General features: G+C 37.3%; 1 protein-coding gene across 3 annotated transcripts in view; it reads right to left on the bottom strand.

Moving 5' to 3' along the window:
- LOC106075630 (ADAM 17-like protease) overlaps window positions 1-22,492 on the bottom strand; it is a 53,123-nt gene that overhangs the window by 18,024 nt on the left and 12,607 nt on the right. For all 3 annotated transcript variants that reach the window (XM_056014487.1, XM_056014488.1, XM_056014489.1), the window contains exons 8-14: window positions 17,820-17,915; window positions 10,682-10,780; window positions 9,350-9,467; window positions 8,927-9,028; window positions 4,664-4,782; window positions 2,543-2,606; window positions 620-758 (exon numbers count right to left, since the gene is read on the bottom strand). In XM_056014487.1, coding sequence (XP_055870462.1) covers window positions 620-758; window positions 2,543-2,606; window positions 4,664-4,782; window positions 8,927-9,028; window positions 9,350-9,467; window positions 10,682-10,780; window positions 17,820-17,915 — 737 coding nt within the window. The remainder of the gene's footprint in view (window positions 1-619; window positions 759-2,542; window positions 2,607-4,663; window positions 4,783-8,926; window positions 9,029-9,349; window positions 9,468-10,681; window positions 10,781-17,819; window positions 17,916-22,492) is intronic.

Here is a 22,492-nt window from a genome sequence, read left to right as displayed (position 1 = left end):
CTCAGGGGCCCCAGAAAATCCCCAAAATTCAAAATCCTAGTCTTCACCAAAATTTAGGTTTGGAAGCCAAGCACTTAACAACTCAGCAACCATGCCCCCAGACCAGGCATGAACACTGGTTATTTCTACTTAAAGGATTAAGCATATCCAATGGTCATTTCAATTTACAGGAATGAGCATGACCATTGACCAAGGTCATTTCAACTTCAAGAACCAAGAACAACCACTGGTCATTTCTATAGGCTTATTGTATATTTTATGTTGTTTTCACTAAGACTCAGATGATGACATATAAAAGGGGACTAATTTAGCTAATACTACCACTTCATTCAAGTACAAATTCTTTCCCTTGTTTGAGATACCAAACAAAATAATTAATTACTATTAATTAATTAACCAATTGTTTAATTTTTTTTTATTGATTCTTGTGCTGTCAGGTAAAAGAAATAATTGAGCGAAATTTCAGCTTGATCCGAGAAATAACGTGTACAAACTTTTTACCTGACAGACAGAGCTTTGTAAAAATATAATTTGATATTTTGCTGGTGATGGGGAAAAGTCTTGTTAAACTTTAAAAGATATGGATAAACTAAAAATAGTGTGAGATGAGTAGACGGACCTACAAATTGCTTGTGGTTTGAATTCGCAGGAAGCAGAGCAGCAAGGATCAGTTCCTGTGGTTCCTTCAGCCCCTGCATCACACTGCTCACCTTTCTCCACAACCGCATTACCACAGAGGGATTCCATTGAGCTTCTCTCTGAGTAGAAAAGTTGGACATAGACAACATCTGATCGAATACATTCAAAAATAATGTAATTAATCGTATTAAACATGCATACATTTCATGAATAGGTATATTAAGCAATCAATAATTTATAAATCATGTCATTTTTTTCTCAAGACTCTTTATATTCTTTTTACCAAGAAGCTTTCAATTTTTTTAACTATCTAAAAACAACAACAAAATATTAAATACCAAAACCCTTTTATTTTTAAAAACTAGTATTTCAGATGTTGCTAGGAGAAGTATGAACAATTGTACTTTCCATGTTAGATCTACTGTACTTTCCTGTCAACAAATTTGCTGAGGCTGCAATTCATTTGGTCATGTTACACAAGTCTTCAAATGGAAATTATTCAGTTTGACAAAGCAATGTGAAAGGCCACTACCTTAATGTGGTAGACCACTCTGCATACCGAGCAGCATAGCGTCCAACAGTGCATCCCTGTCTAGAGAAATAGTCTGGATAAGACCAACAGTGCATCCCTGTCTAGAGAAATAGTCTGGATAAGACCAACAGTGCATCCCTGTCTAGAGAAATAGTCTGGATAAGACCAACAGTGCATCCCTGTCTAGAGAAATAGTCTGGATAAGACCAACAGTGCATCCCTGTCTAGAGAAATAGTCTGGATAAGACCAACAGTGCATCCCTGTCTAGAGAAATAGTCTGGATAAGACCAACAGTGCATCCCTGTCTAGAGAAATAGTCTGGATAAGACCAACAGTGCATCCCTGTCTAGAGAAATAGTCTGGATAAGACCAACAGTGCATTTTGGTCACATCCAAATGAGAGTATGCTGGAACAGGCTAGTCTGTATCAGATATGGCAAAATATAAAGGTTGCAACAAGGATAGCCAGTAGCGGCCTTAGGTGCTGGCAAGTGGGGCAACCTGAGTAATGAGGGGGGCCCTGCAAACTTAAGATTCCCTTTTCAGTTTTGGAAACCAGACCAGTTCTTAAAAACTAGGACCTGTTATTCCATATTTTGGAAGCCTTTTCCTACTTCTATGTGATACCAATTACCATGTAAGCTCTTCTCTTAACATTTTTGGCTTTGAAATACTACTCAGTTTTGGTAAAGACAGCTTCTTATGACCTATTGATTCTAAAAGAGGGTATCATTGTTTAACAGTTCACCTTGGCTTAAAAAAACAACAACACCAGTTCGCACAACAAAAGCCATTAATGTTCCCCGACTAAATCCTTCTGTGACCATCTAAGCAACTATTTGGTGTTAGTTTTATTGCAACTGTTGCGTTTTTCCTCCATAATTAATCGTTACTTTCCAACTCCAGCAAGCTTAGCAGAAATTATTATTATCTAGTATGTTGATTTTTCATGCAAAATGTTTCTGAATTATTAGTTACCTTGATTATTAAAGCAAAATTACAATATAGTACTAAAGTAGTCAAACGGCCAATAGTAAATAATAGTACTATGTTTTGGAACAAAAATAAGGCATACAATGTTAGAGGTGGACGAGCCCGTTAGCTTTAAGTGGCATGGAATATAAATCTTCCCTAACGGCTCAGGGTCCACATGTGACACCCACCCCACGGTCTGCTAAGGCAAAATTACAATATAGTACGTAAAGTAGTCAAATGGCCAATAGTCAAAGAACTAGCCATGTAGTGCAGTTATATGCCAACAACACATATCAAAACCCAGCGCACTGAGTTGTACATCATAGGCCAATCAGAAGATCAAAACATTAATTACATCATGACTCACAAGCCTACATAAATGTTTACAAGCTTACCAACCAAACAATTGTAATCTTCTGCTGCTCTTCCTATAGCTTTTAAAGAACAAGGGGAGAATTTCTAAAAAAAAAAAGAAAAAAGAAAGAAAAGAAAAAAGAAAGATGAAATTTATTAGCATTACTTATTGGCTGGGCCCATTGATTTGTTCCCCTTTCAGACTTTATTAATAATCTATAGGGCAGACGATGTCAAGGTCATCTGTTTCTGTGGCCTACGGTTAATGAGGGTGTCATGTGACCAGCACAGCCTTTACTTTTCCCCAACTGATGTCAGGTACCTATTAGAGCTAGGTGGACTTAGAGACGCCCAAAAGATCTCGAAATAAAAAATCGCATTCTTTGAACCCAGGAACCCCAGTTTGGAACCCAAGCGCTTTACTGCTCAGCCTGCATGCCTCCATATGTTGTGAAGTCCCTAATTTGTTCTCTTAATTATTTAACTACAATAATGAAAAGACCCACAAGCTAAGGTTCCCCCATATATTCTTTTGGCCAGAAAATTCTAGAATCTATTATGTTGAACTACACTTGCCCATAAATTCGAGAATCATTTCTCTCTCTTAGTTGAAATGGCTTCATGATATTTTTGGGTATGGGCATCCTTCAAATTGTAATTCTCACATAATACTTTGACACCCCCCCCCCCAACCCACACCTATTCTTCTTTACACTTTCAATAAAACTGCTAGCACTTTGTCCCCCCCCCCCCCCCCCATTTTGTCCATGTATCCTAGTATATATTTAAAATGCCATCCATACACACTTAGCTCTGGCCAGTGAATTCTAGTATGTTACATTGAAAATTCTGGTAGCACTTTTCTCACTTCCCACCTACCTCCATCCCTCCCTGCTGTCACAGCCTCGTTTGAGACTCGTTGCGACAGGTAGTGACTTGTGTCCACTCAGAATATTTGTTGTTTTTTTCACCTGGAAAAATCTCGGCCTGAACAGAGACCACGAGGTGGAAGGACAGTTATTATTTATTCCTCAGAGAGGAAGGATGCATTAAGTATTATTATAAAGTGTGTTTGATGTTGGACTTGTAATTTATTCTTGAAAGCATCATTCACTTGTGTAATGATCCTTTATGGCTGGATTGCTTCTTCACTATTGTTTTATATTAATAAATATATTGTCAAATTTTAATATCTGTTATGCTACTTAAGTTATAAGCTCTACGAGACATTCGCGCGTAAGCAGAAAGTAATGCAGCACAAAGAGAAGAGAAGACATGTTTATTAACTCTTTTTCTCCATAATTACTTACCACATTCTAGTGGAATCAACGCTGGTATCGTCAGTTAGGAGAGAAAGAGTTAACATATAAACGTTACATTGATGACCAACACATGCACAAACATTACACCCCCTACAAAATAATTGTACATACATGTCACAGAATATTCTTCTTCTTCTTAATTTAATATTTAAGTATTTCATAAGCTCTCTGTTGCTTTTTGATTGGACCCCTTTTTTGCTAAAATGGATCTGGAACTAAAGATCATTAAGAAAAGAAAATATATTGATGATTCTTTATAATAGTGTTTTACTTCTATGGTTAAAGCAGGAATCGATAAAGCTTCACGCGTCATTTGTAATGGAGTTCTATTTTTTGAGTTCATAAGGCCATACAAACTCAAACACCATTTTGTTAACAAACATCCGAGCTTTGCCTACAAAGACATACAGTGTTGTAAAGATGACAAGAAAGTCAGGGTAGAGAAATGATGGCGATTTTAAAGATGAGTTGCAACAATTTTGTAGCAATGTATGAATCATTTGCTGGAGTTGCTTACCATGCCCTCATGTTTTCCAAATTGTCACATAAGTATAAAATCATGAATATAGTGAATACACAATTGAAAAGTAAATAAACTCAAGTCATAAAGATACGACCTCATTTATTTGCAATTTAGCTATTAGCAGAAATATTTAGTGTTACTTGATAAAACATACAGCTTTGGCAATTCATATCAGTTACTTACATTTTGATTTCGATGTTATACTGGACCCCAAAAAAATGTACGGTTGGGGGTCACCACATAGTGGACAACTGCAAAAAGGGGTCAGGGTACTAAAAAGGTTGAGAACTGTGGTTCTTATGTGAGCTCAGTTTTACCTTGTGGTTGGATTGTGTACCCATGACGCTCCGTTGCCACATCACATACTTGCCACCACTAGAATCTTCTGGCGCACACTCTTCAGTGACTGGGTCATGATAACTTCCCAAATTGTGACCTGCATATTTCACCAGAAAGATGAAGCCTTGGATAAAATTTGAGGAATATTTTTTTTTCTTCTTAAAACTGCATCTAAGTAAGAAACAGAATATTTACTTTCAAAGACAAAAAGAGAAGTTTCTCTTCAAGGTTTAAATTTTCAAACTACAACATTTATCAGTGATTCACAAGAAATCTGGCCAGCATTAAGGAGCAAAATAATTTAATAAAATTTTCCAGAAACAAATTATAAACTAAAAAGTTAAGTGTAAAAAATATTTTTGTCTAAACATTTCTCTTATATTGAATGAACTGTGTGTGATTATTGTTACGTGTCGACGGCTCTGTTTGTCAAGGTGCATTTTGAGGAGAGAGCACTGTTTAATCACTGCCATAAATTTCAAAATCACAAGGCTTATCTCTCCTTAGCTTTGTACATTTAATGTAATGTAAATAAAGTAAGGTGTATGTAAGTATGTATGTATGTTCCAAATAAAAATCACAACCTCTTGACCAATCTTGATAAAACTAGGCATAAATGTTCCTTAGATCATAGCTGAGACCGTAGTGTATGTTTAATGTCCCTCCCACAACCGGAGGGCCCAAAAAAATACACAGAGTACCAAATTGCATATGTATCTCTATTATGGAACAAATCATTTTAACTAATCGGGTAAACCTGTTTTAACAGTATTTCATATTTGATATGAATATGTCGGCTGAATGGGTAAACCCATTTTCACACTCTACTTTTATTTTCATGTTTAACATAGATCTAAATTCAATCTATTAGATCAGTAATTCCCTAACTAAAACCTGCAGGACACTGCTCATATCTAGCTAGTTTTCCATATAAGTAAAAAATATGACCATTTTAGACTAATGGACCTCATTCACCAATCGTAAACAAACAACGTTTAGCCATGTGACAATATTGATAAAACAATTAAAATCACGTATCACGTGACAGCCTTTATGGATTGCGTAATTTTGTATAGAAGATATAGGGAACCACCTGGCAAAATGTTGTTAGTTTACCACTGGCGAATGAGGTCCATTGATTAACAGGTAAATTTTTTATTGCTTCATGTGTTGTCATTGACAATAACTAATTCAGCAACTTAACTTGATCAACAAATTAACTTGATCCGAGAATGGGGAAAATGGGAGAAATTACATGTACAAGATTTCGACAAGACGATTCATCAACAAAAAATAATTGTGCAATGTTTCAACTTGATCCGAGAATGGGAAGTGGGACAAATTAATTTCACAAGATTTTAATAGGCAGACATACAGAGTGAGTTGATATAAGTTTGGTAAAAACTAGACATATAGTTTATCCCTCGAATTCAATGAAGATCACTACTGTCATCTAGAGTTGACTCAGCACTTTCATGGGTTAGGAACAAATAATTTTCCTTTCTGAAGGAATATCCGAAACATCTAAAACAAACAAGAACAAAATTTTCTTTAAAACTCAATATTAAAAAAAAAATTATAATGAACTGGAAAAAGAACAGGTCTAAAACTGTCTAATGAACAATATTGGGCTTACCAAGTTCTGTATGGGAAAAAAAAAGGAACAATATTGAAATATTTTAAGTGATCAAAGTCTCTGATACATAGCCTAATGGCTGTCATTCTAAGGGATGCCTGTTCAGAAGGCTTTTATTGTTTGATTTATTTATGGTAAAAGCTAAAAAAAAAAAAAAAAAAACATTTTTTTTTTAATTCTAAACCTTTTTTGAAAAATTGTACAAGCCAATCTGTGTTGAATTGTAATATGTTTTAATAATTACACTATTGGTAGAAATTGATTTTAAACTTAGTCATAAAGTGATCACTGACAAATCCTGGAGAGCAATGTAATGGGCTCTATAACTCTTTCAAATTGTTTTCTATCCACAGAAGGTCACAACTCTAAAAGAGAATTTATTTCAACAGCACAAGCCAACCTTGGTCAAAGGTTAAAGGTCAGAACTCTATAAAAAGAATTTATTTCGACAGCACAAGACAGCCTTGGTCAAAGGTGAAGTGAGAGAAATTATTTTGTAATGGCAACATTAGTTTACACACATTCTGCACTACCATAGAGTTTACAGAAAGGTGTTTTAAAAGAGATTATGTTATCCATGAAATTTTCAAACACTTTTAGAGCCATTGTCTTCCCTGACCTGTCAAACAAAATTAGGCATTTAAGGATGGAGATGAAAAATATGCCCATGTTTCCTTCTCCATAAGTTTGAGTATACAAGTAACCTTGCAGTGGTCCATAATTATTAAAAAGATGTTTATTAAGGTTTCAATAGCTTCCAACAAGGGGAATCTTGATCAGGATTTCTTTAAGTCAGCATTTCTTAAACTGCGGGTCACACTCCTAGAGGTCCTCTCAAGGAGGAGGGAGGGTTGGCACAGCAGGTCAATTTCTTGTTCATATGTTATTGTAGTTGTAGTTTTCAAACCAAATAAAATGACAGTATTACCAATGTTGAAAAGTTGAGTTCCCCGTTCAGACTATGTAGTGTATATAGAACAGATGATGTAAAGTTCATCTGTTTCTGTGGCCCACTGTTAACAACTGTGTCATGTTACCAGCACAATGACCAACCACCTTTACTTTTCCCTAACTTATGTCAGATACCCATTAGAGCTGGGTGGACTCAGAGGCTAAAGATCCAAAAATTAAAAATCCCAGTTTTTTACCAGGATTTGAACCTGGGACCTCCAGTTCAGAAGCCAAGTGCTTTACCACTCAGCCACCATTACCAATGTTTAACAGATTAAAATACTTCAAGCATTGTTTCGTCTTCTTACAAGGTCTTTTTAAATTGTATCAAATTTTCTTGAGTCTCCACAAACACGATACTTCTCAACGTTCTTATTTTAATTAAAATAGTTGAAAGTCCCCTGACTGTTGTCAATATGGGACAGTCCCATCCTTTTTTACTTTACCCACTGAATGCAGGAAAATGCCTAGCATCTGGGTGATCCTACTGGGGAGGGATCTTACAGCACTCCTCCAAGCCCCGTTGCTGGATGTGGTGGGATATATATACATATTATATAGCTGCTCCTTTGTTATCAAAGACGAGCACATTTCTCATATCCTATGAACTTAAAAACTGGCTGCATACGTGGCATGGATAGGTTTGGTCTGTTGCAGATAGGCCTGCTTCTTTTCTAAGCTTCTTGTTGGTTCGGCACTCTTTCACCCTGGCCACTCTCCTTGCTTCATATTTCATAACTCCAACACTCACAGCTTCACACCATGAGGAGTGCAGTGAATGTTAATATTACACTCTTTGAAGGAGCTTTTAAGGGTGTCTTTATAGCGCTTGTATTGACCCCCTGGGAGTGCTTTCCTGACTTACAAGCTCTCCTTACACAAGTCATTTGGGAAGGGGATAGTCTGGCATGTGGACACATGTCCCACCCATCAAAATTGGGACCCTTTTACTGAGGCATTGATACTGTTCATGTTAAACAACTGTGATAATACTGCCTATCCAACAATAGCTTTTCTGGTATAAGAAAACAAAAAGTTATCCAGGTAACTCTATTTAAGAACTAGCTTTTTATGTTAATTTGAATGCTAAACATTTATGCAAAATAAAAATTATGTTATAATTATGTCTTCATTTTCTTTTCTTTTTCATAACATTCTAAAAGCTATTCTGGACCACTATGTGATAGCTTACAGGACTCAACAAGGTCCCCAGCTAGCTAAGGGGAATACAAACAGAACTTTCATCTACTTTTGACAATTTGAAGGTAGAGCAGCGAACTAAATGGTGCCAGCCCTCTTTGGCAGCTTAGAGTCTGCAATCACATCTATGTTACTGAGTACCAGTTAACCATGATGAAGATGTGTGACCTTGTTCTGGTCTTTTGTATAGCCTCAAATACAAGGACCAGTGACACTTAAAAATACCCACTAATCAGAAAGATAATGTCTTCTAGAGCCTTCTCTGTGGCAGATGTTTCAACATAATTCACAACAGGACTGAAACCTAACTGGAAATAGTAGCTATGAATCTGTTTTTTTATGAGTAACTAAACAAACCAAAGGCTAAAAAAGTGACTAGTTCATATGTATCTATGAAAACTAAATGGTATCGAAGGCTAGTAATGTGACTTGTTCAAATGTATGTATTACTTACCGTGAATGAAAACTAAATTGAATTGTAAGCTAGTAACATGACCCACTATAATGTCTTTACTTGAAGAGAATGCTGTTGATAGCAAACCTTTTGTCGTAGGCTCTAAAAATAAAATTTATTTAAAAAAAAAAAAGATCCAATAGTTTCATCAGTTTTTTCATACAAATTTAAGTAATATTCCCATCACTGCTGTGACAGTGCATACTTTCTCTACACTGACAGCACAGTGGATACTAGCTTTATAAAGATAACACAAAACATGCTATCATAATGCTGATAGCTCAATACATGCTAACAAAATGCACAATATGAACCATATTCAAACTGAAAGTGGACAAATACTTTTACTTAAAGGTGATTAAAAAGTAATTAGTGCTACAAATGATCCAATAGATAATTAAAAGAATTAAAGCTGACACTCACTGCTACAAAAGCCTAAAAGATAGGACAAGCCTAAGACATGTTCAGGCATGGCATAGCTGGTGAAGATATGGGTGTGGCACAATTGTCTTTTCTCCATGGCCATGTAGAATGAGACAGACTAGGATGATAAAGCACACAGAAACTGTAAATGTTAATAATGATAGAACAAACAAACCAATGTACAATTGGCATAAAGGTGTGCCTTTCAGACCTGCGATCTACAGGAGCATGTGATGGACATATTAAATTTAAACTAAGAACAGTAAAATAAAAAAAATACTTTTTCAAAAAAACAAAGCTTATGTTAAGTCAAATAAATTGCATCAATTATTTTGAATCAATCATGTAATTAATTTTTATAGATCTAGACTAACAATAATAAAATTGTGTGATTGGAAATATTTTTATTAATTTTTTTAGCGCAACTTTCTTGCTTGTAGCATGCTAAATGATAAATTGTGTGAAAAAAATAAAAATTCCTGCAGAATGAGAAAAAAATTATGGATTTCAAGAGTCAATAAAAGCTTTGTAACAAATGTGACTAGTATATCCATGGCTTAAATGTTTTCACACAAGAAACAAAAATGGTTTACATACTTTCTTTTTTAGTAGCATCTATAACATCAATTCTTTAAGCACTTTTATTTGTACTCAAATTGAATAATAACATTGAATAAAAGTATGTTTACATTTGAGCCAGTCTAACCCTCTCCAGAACAATATATTTATACTATTTCAGTTGACTCAAATGCTTCAAAAAATATTAGTATGAGATCTATAACAGGATGAAAATCATTGCCTGTCACTATTGTGCCTGTGACAAGTTGTTCACACTATCAGACAATCTGTCTATCAAAGTAATGTAACATTTGCAGGTTTGGAGATGCCTCTATAACAGTGTTTCCCAAACTTTGTTTCCACCAGACCTTAATAGGTGTTCCAACAATGATTGGAGAGAGGGAGGGAGACAGGCAGGCAGGCAGACAAAAAGACAGACAAATTGATACATGAGCTTTTCTTTTTGCTCACACACAATTCTTCTCTAACTTACAATCTGACACACTCCCTCTCTCACTTACAATCTGTAATTTTACTTTTCTATTTTATTCTTTTTTGCTCTGGGTGCATGAAAGTATTTTTAAAAAACCTGAGAAACAGGCTAAACATATTAATTTAACTTGTAAGTATATCACGTTCTTTAGAGTGTCATGACAAACGTTCACATGACATACACTAAATTTCCAGCCTTATTGGCCTAAAGTTAATTTGCAGGTTGGTGAGAAGCTCTATGAATGATGTCAATCTTTTAATTATGAAAACAAAAAAACTTACATCCAAAAAGGTTTCTGGAGTCCAGGTCATTTCGGGCTCATTGAAATGTGGAACATTAAAGGAGCTTGATTTTTTAGTTGCTGTCGAATACAGTAAGATCTGAAGAAAAAAAATGTTGTGTCCTGAAGTTGTTACAATAATTTTAAGACACTAGAGTTTTAAATGACTGCATGCAATGAATCTATTCTTAGGTAACAGTGTTAGAAAAATGGAACTTATCTCTTTGCCCTAAAGTGTGCTAGTAACTAAATTTATAAATTATAGATAGAGAGATGATCAGACCAATAAGTCAGCCATTTGAGACAAGCCAGGGTGGGGATAGGTGATAGTTTATTATTTTTATCAATGTCCATAACTACACAAGTAAATGTTACTACTGTATGGGTTACTACACTTATGTGTTCAGCTTGAACTTTAGTCCTAAAGTATAGGTTGATAAACTTGTTTGTTAAGCTAGAACTTTAGTCCTAAAGTATAGGTTGATAAACTTGTTTGTTAAGCTATAAGTTTAGTCCTTAAGTACGAGTTGATACACTTTGACTTATGTATTAAGCGAGCACTTGAGCCTTAATAACTATATTGTGTTTCTTGACAGTAACACAAAAAGTCTCAATCTACATAAAGAACAAACATTGAATCAGTGTAAATCACAGGGCAACTCTTTAACAATACAGTATTAAAGATAAGGTGGGACCAGTATCATTGCAAGATATAAATTATCTTATCTTATCTTATATAATACAGATGTTACTTCAAAAAAGAAGATGATTACGTCCTACGCGTCATGCATTTAGTCATGCATATTAATCAATGACTTAAATTCTGCCAAGTCACTGGTTTTCCTGGCTAGCTCAGGCAACCCATTCCATGCTCTAATAGCACTAGGGAAGAAGGGAGTATTTGTACAAATTTGTCCTAGCATATGGGACGAGGAATGTGCCTTTATCTTTGTGTCTTTCAGAGTATTTTATTAAATTTTGTTTTTGTATTTGAAGATTATGGTTCAGTGTTTTATGTATAATTGCTACTTTACTTTTTAGTCTTCTGTCCTGAAGGCTTTCTAAATTTAGTGATTTTACTAATGGTGTTACTCTAGTCCAGTGGTCTTCAACGGGGGCGATATCGCCCCCTAGGGGGCATTTTCGAGATTTTGGGGGGCGCTGAGAGCCAAAGGGGCGGTAGGGGGGCGCTGGGCACAAAATGGGGCGGTAAGGGGGCGCTGGGCATAAAGGCGGAAAGAGGAAACTAAAGATGCTCTGAAACAAAACAAATTTTAAAATTCTTCAACATTAAACTAAATATAGACAAATTATAGTTAACTTGCTTCTAATTTAAGAATAGGAACAGCGTTAGAAATTGAGTTCGGGAATCCCATTTTCTATTTTTAAAATTCATACTGTTTTGCTATGATTGGAGAGTATTTATTGTCCATGGATCTCGCGCATATAAACGTTTAAGATTTGATAAACAAAGTAGGTAATACGCCTTTTAGATTATAGTTTATTTTATCTACATATGTTAATATATTAATATGTAAATGTTAATTGCAAAAAAACATTACAGGTAACATTTAATAGAATAATTTCACTTTTTAAAAACAAAAACCATTGATAAAATGTTACGAAAACTCACTGGTATGTCATGTAATATTTCCTTGAGATTTAGGGAATTGCCACTAGAAAAATAGTAAGTTCTACTTTGATGGCATTTTCAGATGAGGTTATGAAACCAAGTCGGCTTCACGAACATATAGCCATATCCAAAAATAATTTAAGAATACTCATGAACAATTATAAAAATCTACAATTAAAACAATATTAAAAACAAAAAACAGCAAAGCAGGATATGTTTTAGTGGCTTCTTAGAAAAATGCATAGCTTTTTAAAAATTCTTATGATATTGTTGAAAAATTGATTAAAACTCAATTTATTTTAAAACATGTGTAACACAAAATGACTTTTTTTTTCTGTTAGAGATGAAATATTATTTCAAAATTGTCTTGTTATGTAGCTTATGGGGACATATAGGAAACCATCAGTGGTTGGACGCTACAATGACTTCATAGGTAATATAGAATAAAGAACAAATCTATTCACTATTCACATTGTGAGTTATGATACACAAGAAAAGTTTAGCCCGCAATTTCATTTCTATTTGAATCTAATTATAAAACTGTAAATAAAGTACAAACCCATGCCGAAAATAAAGCGCATCTTTCAACAGTTTTATGAAACAAATGATGAAAAAGGTGTTAGACTCTTGTTGTAAACTGAAGTTCACTGGATTTCGAAAGGGGTTTGTTAATGGTTAAGCTCTTAAATAATTTTTTTTTTTTTTTGAGAAACGGGAAGATTCAACGGTTGGCGATGACTTAAAGCAGGCTTAAAAAAAATTGTTTTACATGGTAGGCATCTAACACAAATGAATGAAACAAACCTCCGACTGCTAGGAAAGAAATGGACTTTTATTGATTAAATCATTTTCTCTTTTATCGAGATATTAAATCTATTTTACAATCTCACATAACTTGTTTGTTGACAAATGAATTACTGCCCAAGGACACCGACATCTATGCAATTCACATAACAATGCTCTATGAAGAAATTAAGATTCGCTTCTAAAATTTAAAAAATATATATAAATGCCAATTATTAAACATCTGTTACAGACGTTCAAATTGAGTTGCATGAAAAAAAAAATTTACAAAATCATGTCTTCAGTAAAAAAGAATGTAAACATAGGAGGCACACAGTGGCGTAGCTAGGGTGGGGGGAGGGGGGAAATTTGAAAATCCCCCGGGCCCCCATTTAAGGGGGGGCCCAAATTATTGCTTTTTTAATTAATTAAATTAAATATTATGCAAAATGCATCGGCCTCCAAAGATGTCAAGCCCCCCTGGCCCCCAAACGAAGGAAATTCCTAGCTACGCCCCTAGAGGCACAACAGAGATGTAGCTGCATTTAAATGTTTCAGTAAAATTCCAAACTTTGGTCGAAAATGGAATTATGTTTTAGCTATTCCATCAACATACATGGTTAACCTAGATTTAGTGCGTAACAAAGTTAATGAATAAGCAAAGAAATAGACTGGATGTAGCAAATAGAGGAGACCTTCGCCTTGGCTTGGCTAATTTAAAGCTTGAAATTTCTAATATTGTCAGACTACAGAGGCACAAGGTTACCATTAGCTTAATTTCATTTTGTAGTGAATTTAGCAATAATAATATTTATATTAAAAATTAAAACTAAATTTACAATTAAACCTAAAAACAGTAGGCCCTAATATTCAAAACTTCAAACGGAGACTATTCTTAGGATTTGAAAGAAAGTCTTTACAATAAATTTTTGTGTGTAATCACTGCAAATTATTTGACATAATTTTTGCATAATGATAATATTGGCTGTTTTTGCCTTTAATTCCGAAGAGTCCAGTGTTTCACATAATACGGAAACCCAACTGCGACCTACATATTTTCCCAAATTTTATGCAGACAAAGCCGTTGTATGCTGGCTTAACTTTGAGTATCAAATGTTTGTCCCGCAGTTTTTGTAAGAGCTCTCGAACTTTTTCTCTCAGAGGCTATCTGCTGCCAGAGAATGCTGCCAGGTACTTTCCTCTATGCCAGTGAGAGCGAAATGGCGCCTGAATAAATCTTTATAGCGCTCACGGGGGAGAGGGGCACCTCAAAGCTCGTCAGTCATAGGCCGAGGAGTTCACAACAATCGCCTTTGGCATGCGGTCGTCTCTCAAGCGGGATAAGTGTTATTGACAGCATAAAAATTCATAGATAGATGATATTTTGTTCAAATTTGCCTTCTCGCGCTTCTTTATAACTGTTTTTCTTAGAGGGGGGCGCTGGTGGATTTTTTTAAAGAAAAAATTCGAAAAGGGGGCGGTAGGCCAAAAAAGGTTGAAGACCACTGCTCTAGTCAAATGTGAATACTCATTTGTTATGAATCTCACTGCTCTATTTTGTGTTTGTTCCAGTTTCTTAATGTTTTCTTGAGTTGAGGGGTCCCATACGGAGGATACATATTCTGTTATGTGTAAACGAGGTGTATTTTGCGAGGCCCTCTAGTAGCAGAAAATTATAGATATTCTAAACAAAATAACACTGGTTGCTACAGACATTTTCTAATTTTAACCTTGTTGAATTCCTTTATGACAGTATTGTAGATCAGCTTAGAAGCTCTAACTTTTTCAATAGATAACACTGAGGAAGTCTTTCCTAAAACTGATGTATATGTAAAATAATTTTTTTTTATTTTTACAGAAGATACTGTATTTATAGGTAAAGTAATGTTAACAAAATTCTGTTGCTACTGTTTGGGTACAATTCTTACAAGTATCTATTATGTATTGGAGTAGGTGATTAACATCTTTTAATGAAATCAGGTAAATCTGGGATCAGGTTTTTGCTATTCTTCTTATCATTTTAAAGGTCCTATAGTAGCCTCATCCACTTGCAGGACTGTGTGTAGATGTAAACTATTCATTGCTATTTCATCTTTTAACTTGCTTAAAACATAAAGAAAAACAAATTCTGAAGAAAAAAAAAATGTTGGTAACCGCAGAAAATTGACCAACAGTAGGTTCTTGCATCCACAGTTTGGGATCAGCGGCATCGCAGGTTCTGCGGTTTTCCTTCCTTTCCCATGTTGTAGCTGTAATGCAGCAGAACTTTGAAATTCTTTTTCCTAGGTGGGTAGCCAGCCAAGGCTAATGAGCCCCTCCTGCCAAAAGATTACTGGGTTAGGTTCCAGTGCATCACCTTTGCCCAGTCTCCTGTTAGTGCTTAACAGTTCTGCCAGAGCAAATATCTGATCCGCATCTGAAGGTCAATGGATGGACAGAGGCTATTTTAGACACAAGCATTTTATAGGGCCATATGACATGAAAACCACAGGCATCGACCAAAGTATGTGGGAGAAGACAGCCCAAGACCAGAAAACATGGAGACAGACTGTATGCGCTGGTATGAACTTCGCCAAGTGCAAAAGAAGTCAAGAGAAAGAAGAAGAAAGCTGCCCTGTCAACTAGCCCTAAGTCAGATGCAGATACATGCAGGAACTGTGGCAAATTCTGCTGCTCCAGAATCAGCTTGATCAGTCACACCAGATTCTGCCCCGTCTCTAGACAAAACCAAAGTGCTTAATTCACCTGGGCGCATCCATTGTCTTCCAAGATGTAAGGAGCCATATATATATCCATATTTAAAAATGAGAAGGCCTACAACCAGATTTCCTGTTGTATTTTATCACATAAAGTTTTTATAATACCTTCGGTGTATTTTGATAGGCTTTCTAGCAATTCTGAAGCATGAAAGTAAAAAAGAAATGGTTAAATGATAGCAAGTCTAGTCTGTGTTATTACTTGAGAGAAACTAATGTTGACAGAAGAAAATGAAAAAAAAAATGGTTCCACAAACTGTACTTATTTTTTGGCCATTTGTTTTTGTGACCTTTACAGGCCGATAGGATCGCTAAGTCACCTATTCTGACATAATCTTAAGCACCTTATTTGAGGAGTGTTGTTGTTGGTTGTTTTATGCTAGCATGTAAGCAAAGTGTCAATTTATTGTGTAATTAAGACTTGTGTCATGGTGTTCTTATTGAAGATTGTTGAGATGTGCTAATATTGTAGATCTTTTCTTGAGATGTCAGATGTTTCAAGAAGTTACTGTGACATGCCGGGGATTCTGTAGATAAATTTCTAGATCTAAACATGTCTTAGAGATTCAATAAACGAAGATCCTTTTAATTCAAATACAGAACTTTAATTCAGAACTTGGAATCACAATATATATATGCAGAAATAAACTGTATCAGATGAATAACTTCTTTCAAAGCTCAATAATAAAATATATTCAGATTTATACTAGATCTAATATAATACAAAACTTGTCACTGCATTTTACAACTCAAAACTAAAATACATTCTAGATTCCGCGTTTTCTAGCCTCTTCTTAGACGCTTGCCTATAACCAATCAAATTATTTCCTGCCAGATGTCATACTATTGATTGACGCTTGTCAGATTACGTCATGGACACTTGACACGTGCGGTACTGGGCATAGATATGTTAAGTTTATTAAACTAGACTTTGGTTTATTTAAATTGATACATGACAACTTGCTGAATGGTAATCAAGCAGCTCCACAGGTAAGGGGCTAGAGAAATATCTTCCAAACATGTTTGGTACCCTGGGAAATGAAATATGTAGGAAAGACCAAGTGGAAATGGAGGAATCAAAGGCTAAGGCAGCTTATCTGAAAGTAAAGGCATCTATCCAGAAAGTTGTACAAACATCCTTCCCCCAGATGGTTGAGAACAGGGCAAACAGCCCAGTCATATCAAAAAAATATTGTCATGAACGCTATGAAACGTAAGGAAAACCTGACAGATTGCCATGGAAAATGACCTATGCCTGGAAAAGATACATACATATATTAAACATAAATAAATAACAGCACCAGGGACCAAGTTTTTAAGAGAGAAAGTAGTGAATTAAAATGCTATGAAAATAAGGACATGCGCTGACCGAGGCTCGAACCTGTGACTCTGGATTCGACACCACCACCTAGCGATAACGCACCAAGCGAAACTAACCTCTAGACCATCGGAATGTCCAAAAAAAACATTCTTCTGATCCAGAGTCATTTCGCCCGTATTCAAATTACCACCCCAGTGGTCAAAGGTCACAAGCCCCAGCTAGCCCCTCCCCCACCCTCGCAGCATCCGTTCACCAACAACTTCGATAGAGCCGACACAGACAGCCGTTAGGCATGTATTAGACAAACGATGGCTCTATCTAATTGTGTATCTCTCACAAAGACAAGTGGACAACATAAACACATTACATATAGAAGCTTCAGTGGGTACGAGCAATAATGCTGTTAACATAAACATAGAGTTGAAGCTAGGTGTTTCTTTTCACTTGGAGAAAAACAATATCATGAATAAATAAAAAAACATAAAAACGAAATAGGTAACCAAACAGTTTTATTGTTATGATTTGTTTTAGTTTTTAAGAAAAATGCAGATCAAAGTAATCCATAATATGGCAGCTTAAAGTTTGATTGTGACCACATTTTTAATATTGACAAAAAACAGAAATATTTCAAAGACCGTCTACTTACCAGCTTCACCTGAACACCCAATTTGAGGTAGCCGTCTTGTGAATCAATAAAGATGGAGGATGTATAGACTTCATCAGCAAACTCTACAAAATTAATCTGAAACAAGAGAGATACAAATTTAAAGTGAAACAAAAACATTAAAGAGTTATCAATCAGGTTGGAACCCAAACAAAAAAAAAAGCTTAAGTCAAACATTAAAACTATGATCCAAGATGGAAGGTAAACACAAAGACTTGCATACAAAATAGTTTCATTTCATTTCTTTCAGGTCAGAGTTGAAAGATTTATTTGGCTTAAATTTGCTATTGTGTTTTATCCACAAGTTCTTCTATTGGTTCCTGGTCATTTCATCCCCGGTCATTTCATCTTTGGTCATTTCATTCCCTGGTCATTTTATCCTCTGATCCAACAAATAATAATTGTAAAAGTATGATATTAAAAATATTTCATTCATTTTTATTTACATGACAAAAAGTGTGACACATTAAATAAAAATAGTATTTCATGTCTTGAAAAGTATATATATATATGGCTCCTTTGTCTCGAAAGGCAATGGATGCGCCCAAGTGAGTCACTGGTTTTGGCTTAATCTTGAGACGGGGCAGAATCTGGTGTGGCTAATCAAGCCAATTCTAGAACGGCAGACTTTGCCACAATTCGTACATTTGTATGCCTCTGATTTAGGGCTAGCAGACAGGGCAGCTTTCTTTTTTTCCCTCTTGATTAAAGCCGCTTCAATTCTTTTGTTCTCAGCAAGGGTTGTCCCAGCACGCACAGTCTGTCTCCATGCACTCCGGTCTTTGGCTATGTTTTCCCACATACTTTCACTGATGCCTGAGGCTCTCATGTCTCGCTTGCAGACATCTCTATATGTTAGTCTTGGGCGGCCCTTGGGTCTGACTCCTTCCACAAGCTCAGCATATAAGATATCTTTCGGGATTCTACCATCTGGCATGCGGGTGACATGTCCGAGCCAGCGTAATCTCCTTTGTGTCAGGAGAGCATACATGCTGTTCATATTGGCCAATCTCAAAACTTCCTGATTGGAGACATGGTCCCTCCAAGAGATGCCCATTATGCGTCTCAGGCAGCGCAAGTGGAAACTATTCAATCTGTGCTCTTGGTACATGTATGTTGACCAGCTTTCACTGCCATAAAGGAGAGTGCTCACAACACAGGCGTTGTAGACTAGGATTTTGGTCGCTGTGGTCAATTTACCATTTTCCCAGACGCGCTTGGAGAGTTTTGCCAATGCTGTGGTAGCTTTTCCTATCCTTTTTGTCAGCTCGATGTCTAAGTCTAGGTTACTGACAATTGTTGAACCCAAGTAGGTAAATTCCTGCACCACTGAAAGGGTGTGGTTCCCAATTTGTATTATAGGTATTTCTGCAACGTCTTGTGCCAGGATTTCGGTCTTGGAGAGACTTATAGTAAGGCTAAACTCTTGACAAGCAGCTGCTAAGGCGTTCACTAGCTTCTGTAGACCTCCTTGTGAGTGAGATACGAGTGCCGCGTCATCGGCAAACAGCAGCTCCCTTATCAAGATACGACGCCTTTTCGTTTTGGCTTTAAGACGTGCCAGGTTAAAGAGCCTTCCATCGGATCTGCTATGGATGTATATTCCGTCTTCCAGGGATTTAAAAGCACTGGATAGTACGACTGAGAAGAAGATGCCAAATAGTGTAGGGGCCAGTACACATCCTTGTTTTACACCGCTCTTAATGGAGAATGGCCTGGAGGAAGAACTTTCAAACTGAACGGTGCCCTGCATATTTTCGTGAAAAGCTGACACTAGTTTTCTTAACTTATTTGGACAGCCGATTCTCTCTAGTACAGCAAACAGACCGCTTCTGCTAACAAGGTCAAAGGCCTTGGTCAAATCAATAAAAGCTATGAAGAGGGGCTGCTTTTGTTCTCTGCTCTTCTCCTGTAGCTGCCGCAGAGAGAAAATCATATCTGTTGTAGATCTTCCTGCCCTAAAGCCACACTGCGACTCTGGATAAACACGATCTGCCAGGATCTGTAATCGCTTTAGTAACACTCTAGCAAAAGCCTTTCCGACTATGCTAAGCAGTGAGATGCCTCTGTAATTGTTACAATCAGAGCGGTCGCCTTTATTTTTATAAATTGTAACAATGTTGGAGTCTTTCAATTCCTGGGGGACCATTCCTTGTTCCCAGCACAAGCTTAGCAGTTCATGGAGTGGTTTGATTAAGGCATGTTTTCCAGCCTGAATTACTTCAGCAGGAATGCCATCTCCTCCGGGTGTTTTCCCATGTGCAAGCATGTCAATGGCAATGCTCAGCTCCTTTACTGAGGGCGTTTCGTCTAATTCCGTCAAAACTGGAAGTGATGGGAAGTTGGAAACAGCATTTGGTGAGATGGCGTTTTCAATCTGGTAGAGTTCTGCATAGTGTTCTACCCATCGTTCCATTTGCAGCGCACGATCGCTGATGATTGAGCCATCTTTTGACTTGAGCGGAGCACACTTGCTGGTGTGAGGTCCAAAGGCTTTTCTCATGCCCTCATATAGTCCTCTTATGTTACCACAGTCGGCACAAGATTGAATATCTTCGCATAGCTCCTGCCAGTATTTGTTAGCACATTGTCTCGCTACTCTTTGGGCATTGTTACGTGCAGCTCTGAGCCTTTTTAAGTTGCTTGGGGTGGGATCCTTCTTGTAGATTAGCATGGCTGCTCTCTTGTTCGTAGTGGCAGTTTCCATTTCTGGTAGACTAGCTTCAAACCAGTCTTCGCTTTTCTTGGTTTTGTTTCCAAAGACCAGTGATGATGTTTGGTAGATTATATCACGCATAAACGTCCAGCTTTTTTCTACCTCAGTCGCAGAGAAGTTTTTAAAAGCTTCCTCTAATTTGTTCTCAAATTCGGTGCAAAGATCAGGATTTTTTGTGCTAGTAGTATTCAGGCGTGATTTTCTTTTTCCCTGTGAAGTGTGGATCTTAGTTGGCAGCAGTCTTGTCCGGCATGACACTAAAGTATGATCAGTATCACAATCCGCGCTTTGGTAGCTACGTGTCAGCAGTATATTTCCAATGTCCTTTTTTCGTGTCAGTATCATATCCAGCTGGTGCCAGTGCCCAGACCTAGGGTGCCTCCATGAGACACAGTGCTGTGGTTTTGTTCTGAAGTATGTGTTGGTAATGCAGAGCTTATGGTATGTGCAGAATTCAAGCAGTCTTTGTCCGTTCTCATTCATCTTTCCGATTCCAAAAAGCCCAAGACAGTCTGGCCAGGTAGTGTGATCTGATCCTACTCTGGCATTGAAGTCACCTAGAAGGATCATATGTTCTTTTTGAGGAATGTTTGCAATGGCTTCTTTGAGGTCTTCATAGAACTTGTCTTTGTCCTCCTGAGGCGAGCATAGTGTGGGGGCATAGGCACTAATTAGAGTGACTTTTCCAGATGCTGTCATCATACTTATGCTTAGTAGCCGTTCCGAGCCACCAACTGGAGGGACTATCATGGGAAGAAGACTGTTCTTGACAGCAAAGCCCACACCATGTATTCGAGTCTCATCCTGTGCTTTCCCTTTCCAAAAGAAAGTGTAGTCAGTCTCGCGGAGCATGCCGTTTTCGGCCAGTCGGGTTTCTTGCAGGGCTGCAATGTCAATATGTAGCCTTTTTAGCTCGTTGTTTATAACTGCCGTCTTCCTTGCATCGTCGATCTGCCTTAGATCATCAGTGAGACCAGGACACATTGTCCTGACATTCCAAGTGGCCAGTCGCATGACAGGGATTTTCTTTTTCAGTTTAATTTTTCTTCTTTTGTTGCTTGGTGCAAGTTTCCAGCCTACTTGTCATTTTAAACTAAGCTCTAAGCACCCATTAGAGCAGGCAGGCTGTGGCGGATCAGCACCTAACTGACTGGGGGCTGCCCAGGTTGAGGCGGGCGGTAGCTGATCAGTGAGGCGCGAAGACCTCTCCCACCGTCAGAGACAACCCGTGGCGTCCATACATTACGCCAATCAAGTTGGACTTATAACCCGTAACTGTTGTCTCCCGTGTTGTTTTAGCCGCTTTGCAGCAGCACCAGAGTTTCCTCTCCGGGGCGCATTCCTGGGCCTTGGATAAAGGGGTCATGGGTGGCCCATGCGTCATGATCCCTCTCTCGACCTTGCTGATGTGATCCAAAGGAACGCATCGCATTACATTTGGCACCAACTCAGTTGCAGAAGCTGCCGGAGGGAATTTCGTAGCTGATACTCCCAACGCCTAAGGGGCTTCACTCCTGATTTCTCCTCGAGGTTGTCTCCTGAAGCCTCAGTACCGCAAGGCAGCGGGGGTTTGAAGTCAGAGTACCCCTCTCCTAGATGAACTGCCTTACTAGGCTGACGAGCTCCATCTGCCCGAAGCTCCCGGTTTTGTGGCGCCAGGTATCCGCCTTCACCCCTTCACCTGTTAGTAAGAGCAGTTTCGCCGGGCTTAATATCTAAGCCACACGAGCAGGCCAGGTGCTGGACTTAGTTGTCAGAGGCTATTTGAGACGCATGCCATTAGGAGTACTTTATAGACAATGGGAGCTTAACCCCATTGACACCCCTGGCCATGACAACCTTTGAAACCTGTCTTGAAAAGTATAAATATTTAATATCTATAGAAATAGAGCTAATGAAAAATTATTTTTGAATGTCTAAATCAATTAGACAGTATGTA

This window comes from Biomphalaria glabrata, chromosome 16, assembly GCF_947242115.1.
Source record: "Biomphalaria glabrata chromosome 16, xgBioGlab47.1, whole genome shotgun sequence".
NCBI lineage: Eukaryota > Metazoa > Mollusca > Gastropoda > Planorbidae > Biomphalaria > Biomphalaria glabrata.
The sequence above is the reverse complement of the archived record's forward strand: the minus strand, read 5'-3'. Positions and strand labels throughout refer to the sequence as shown.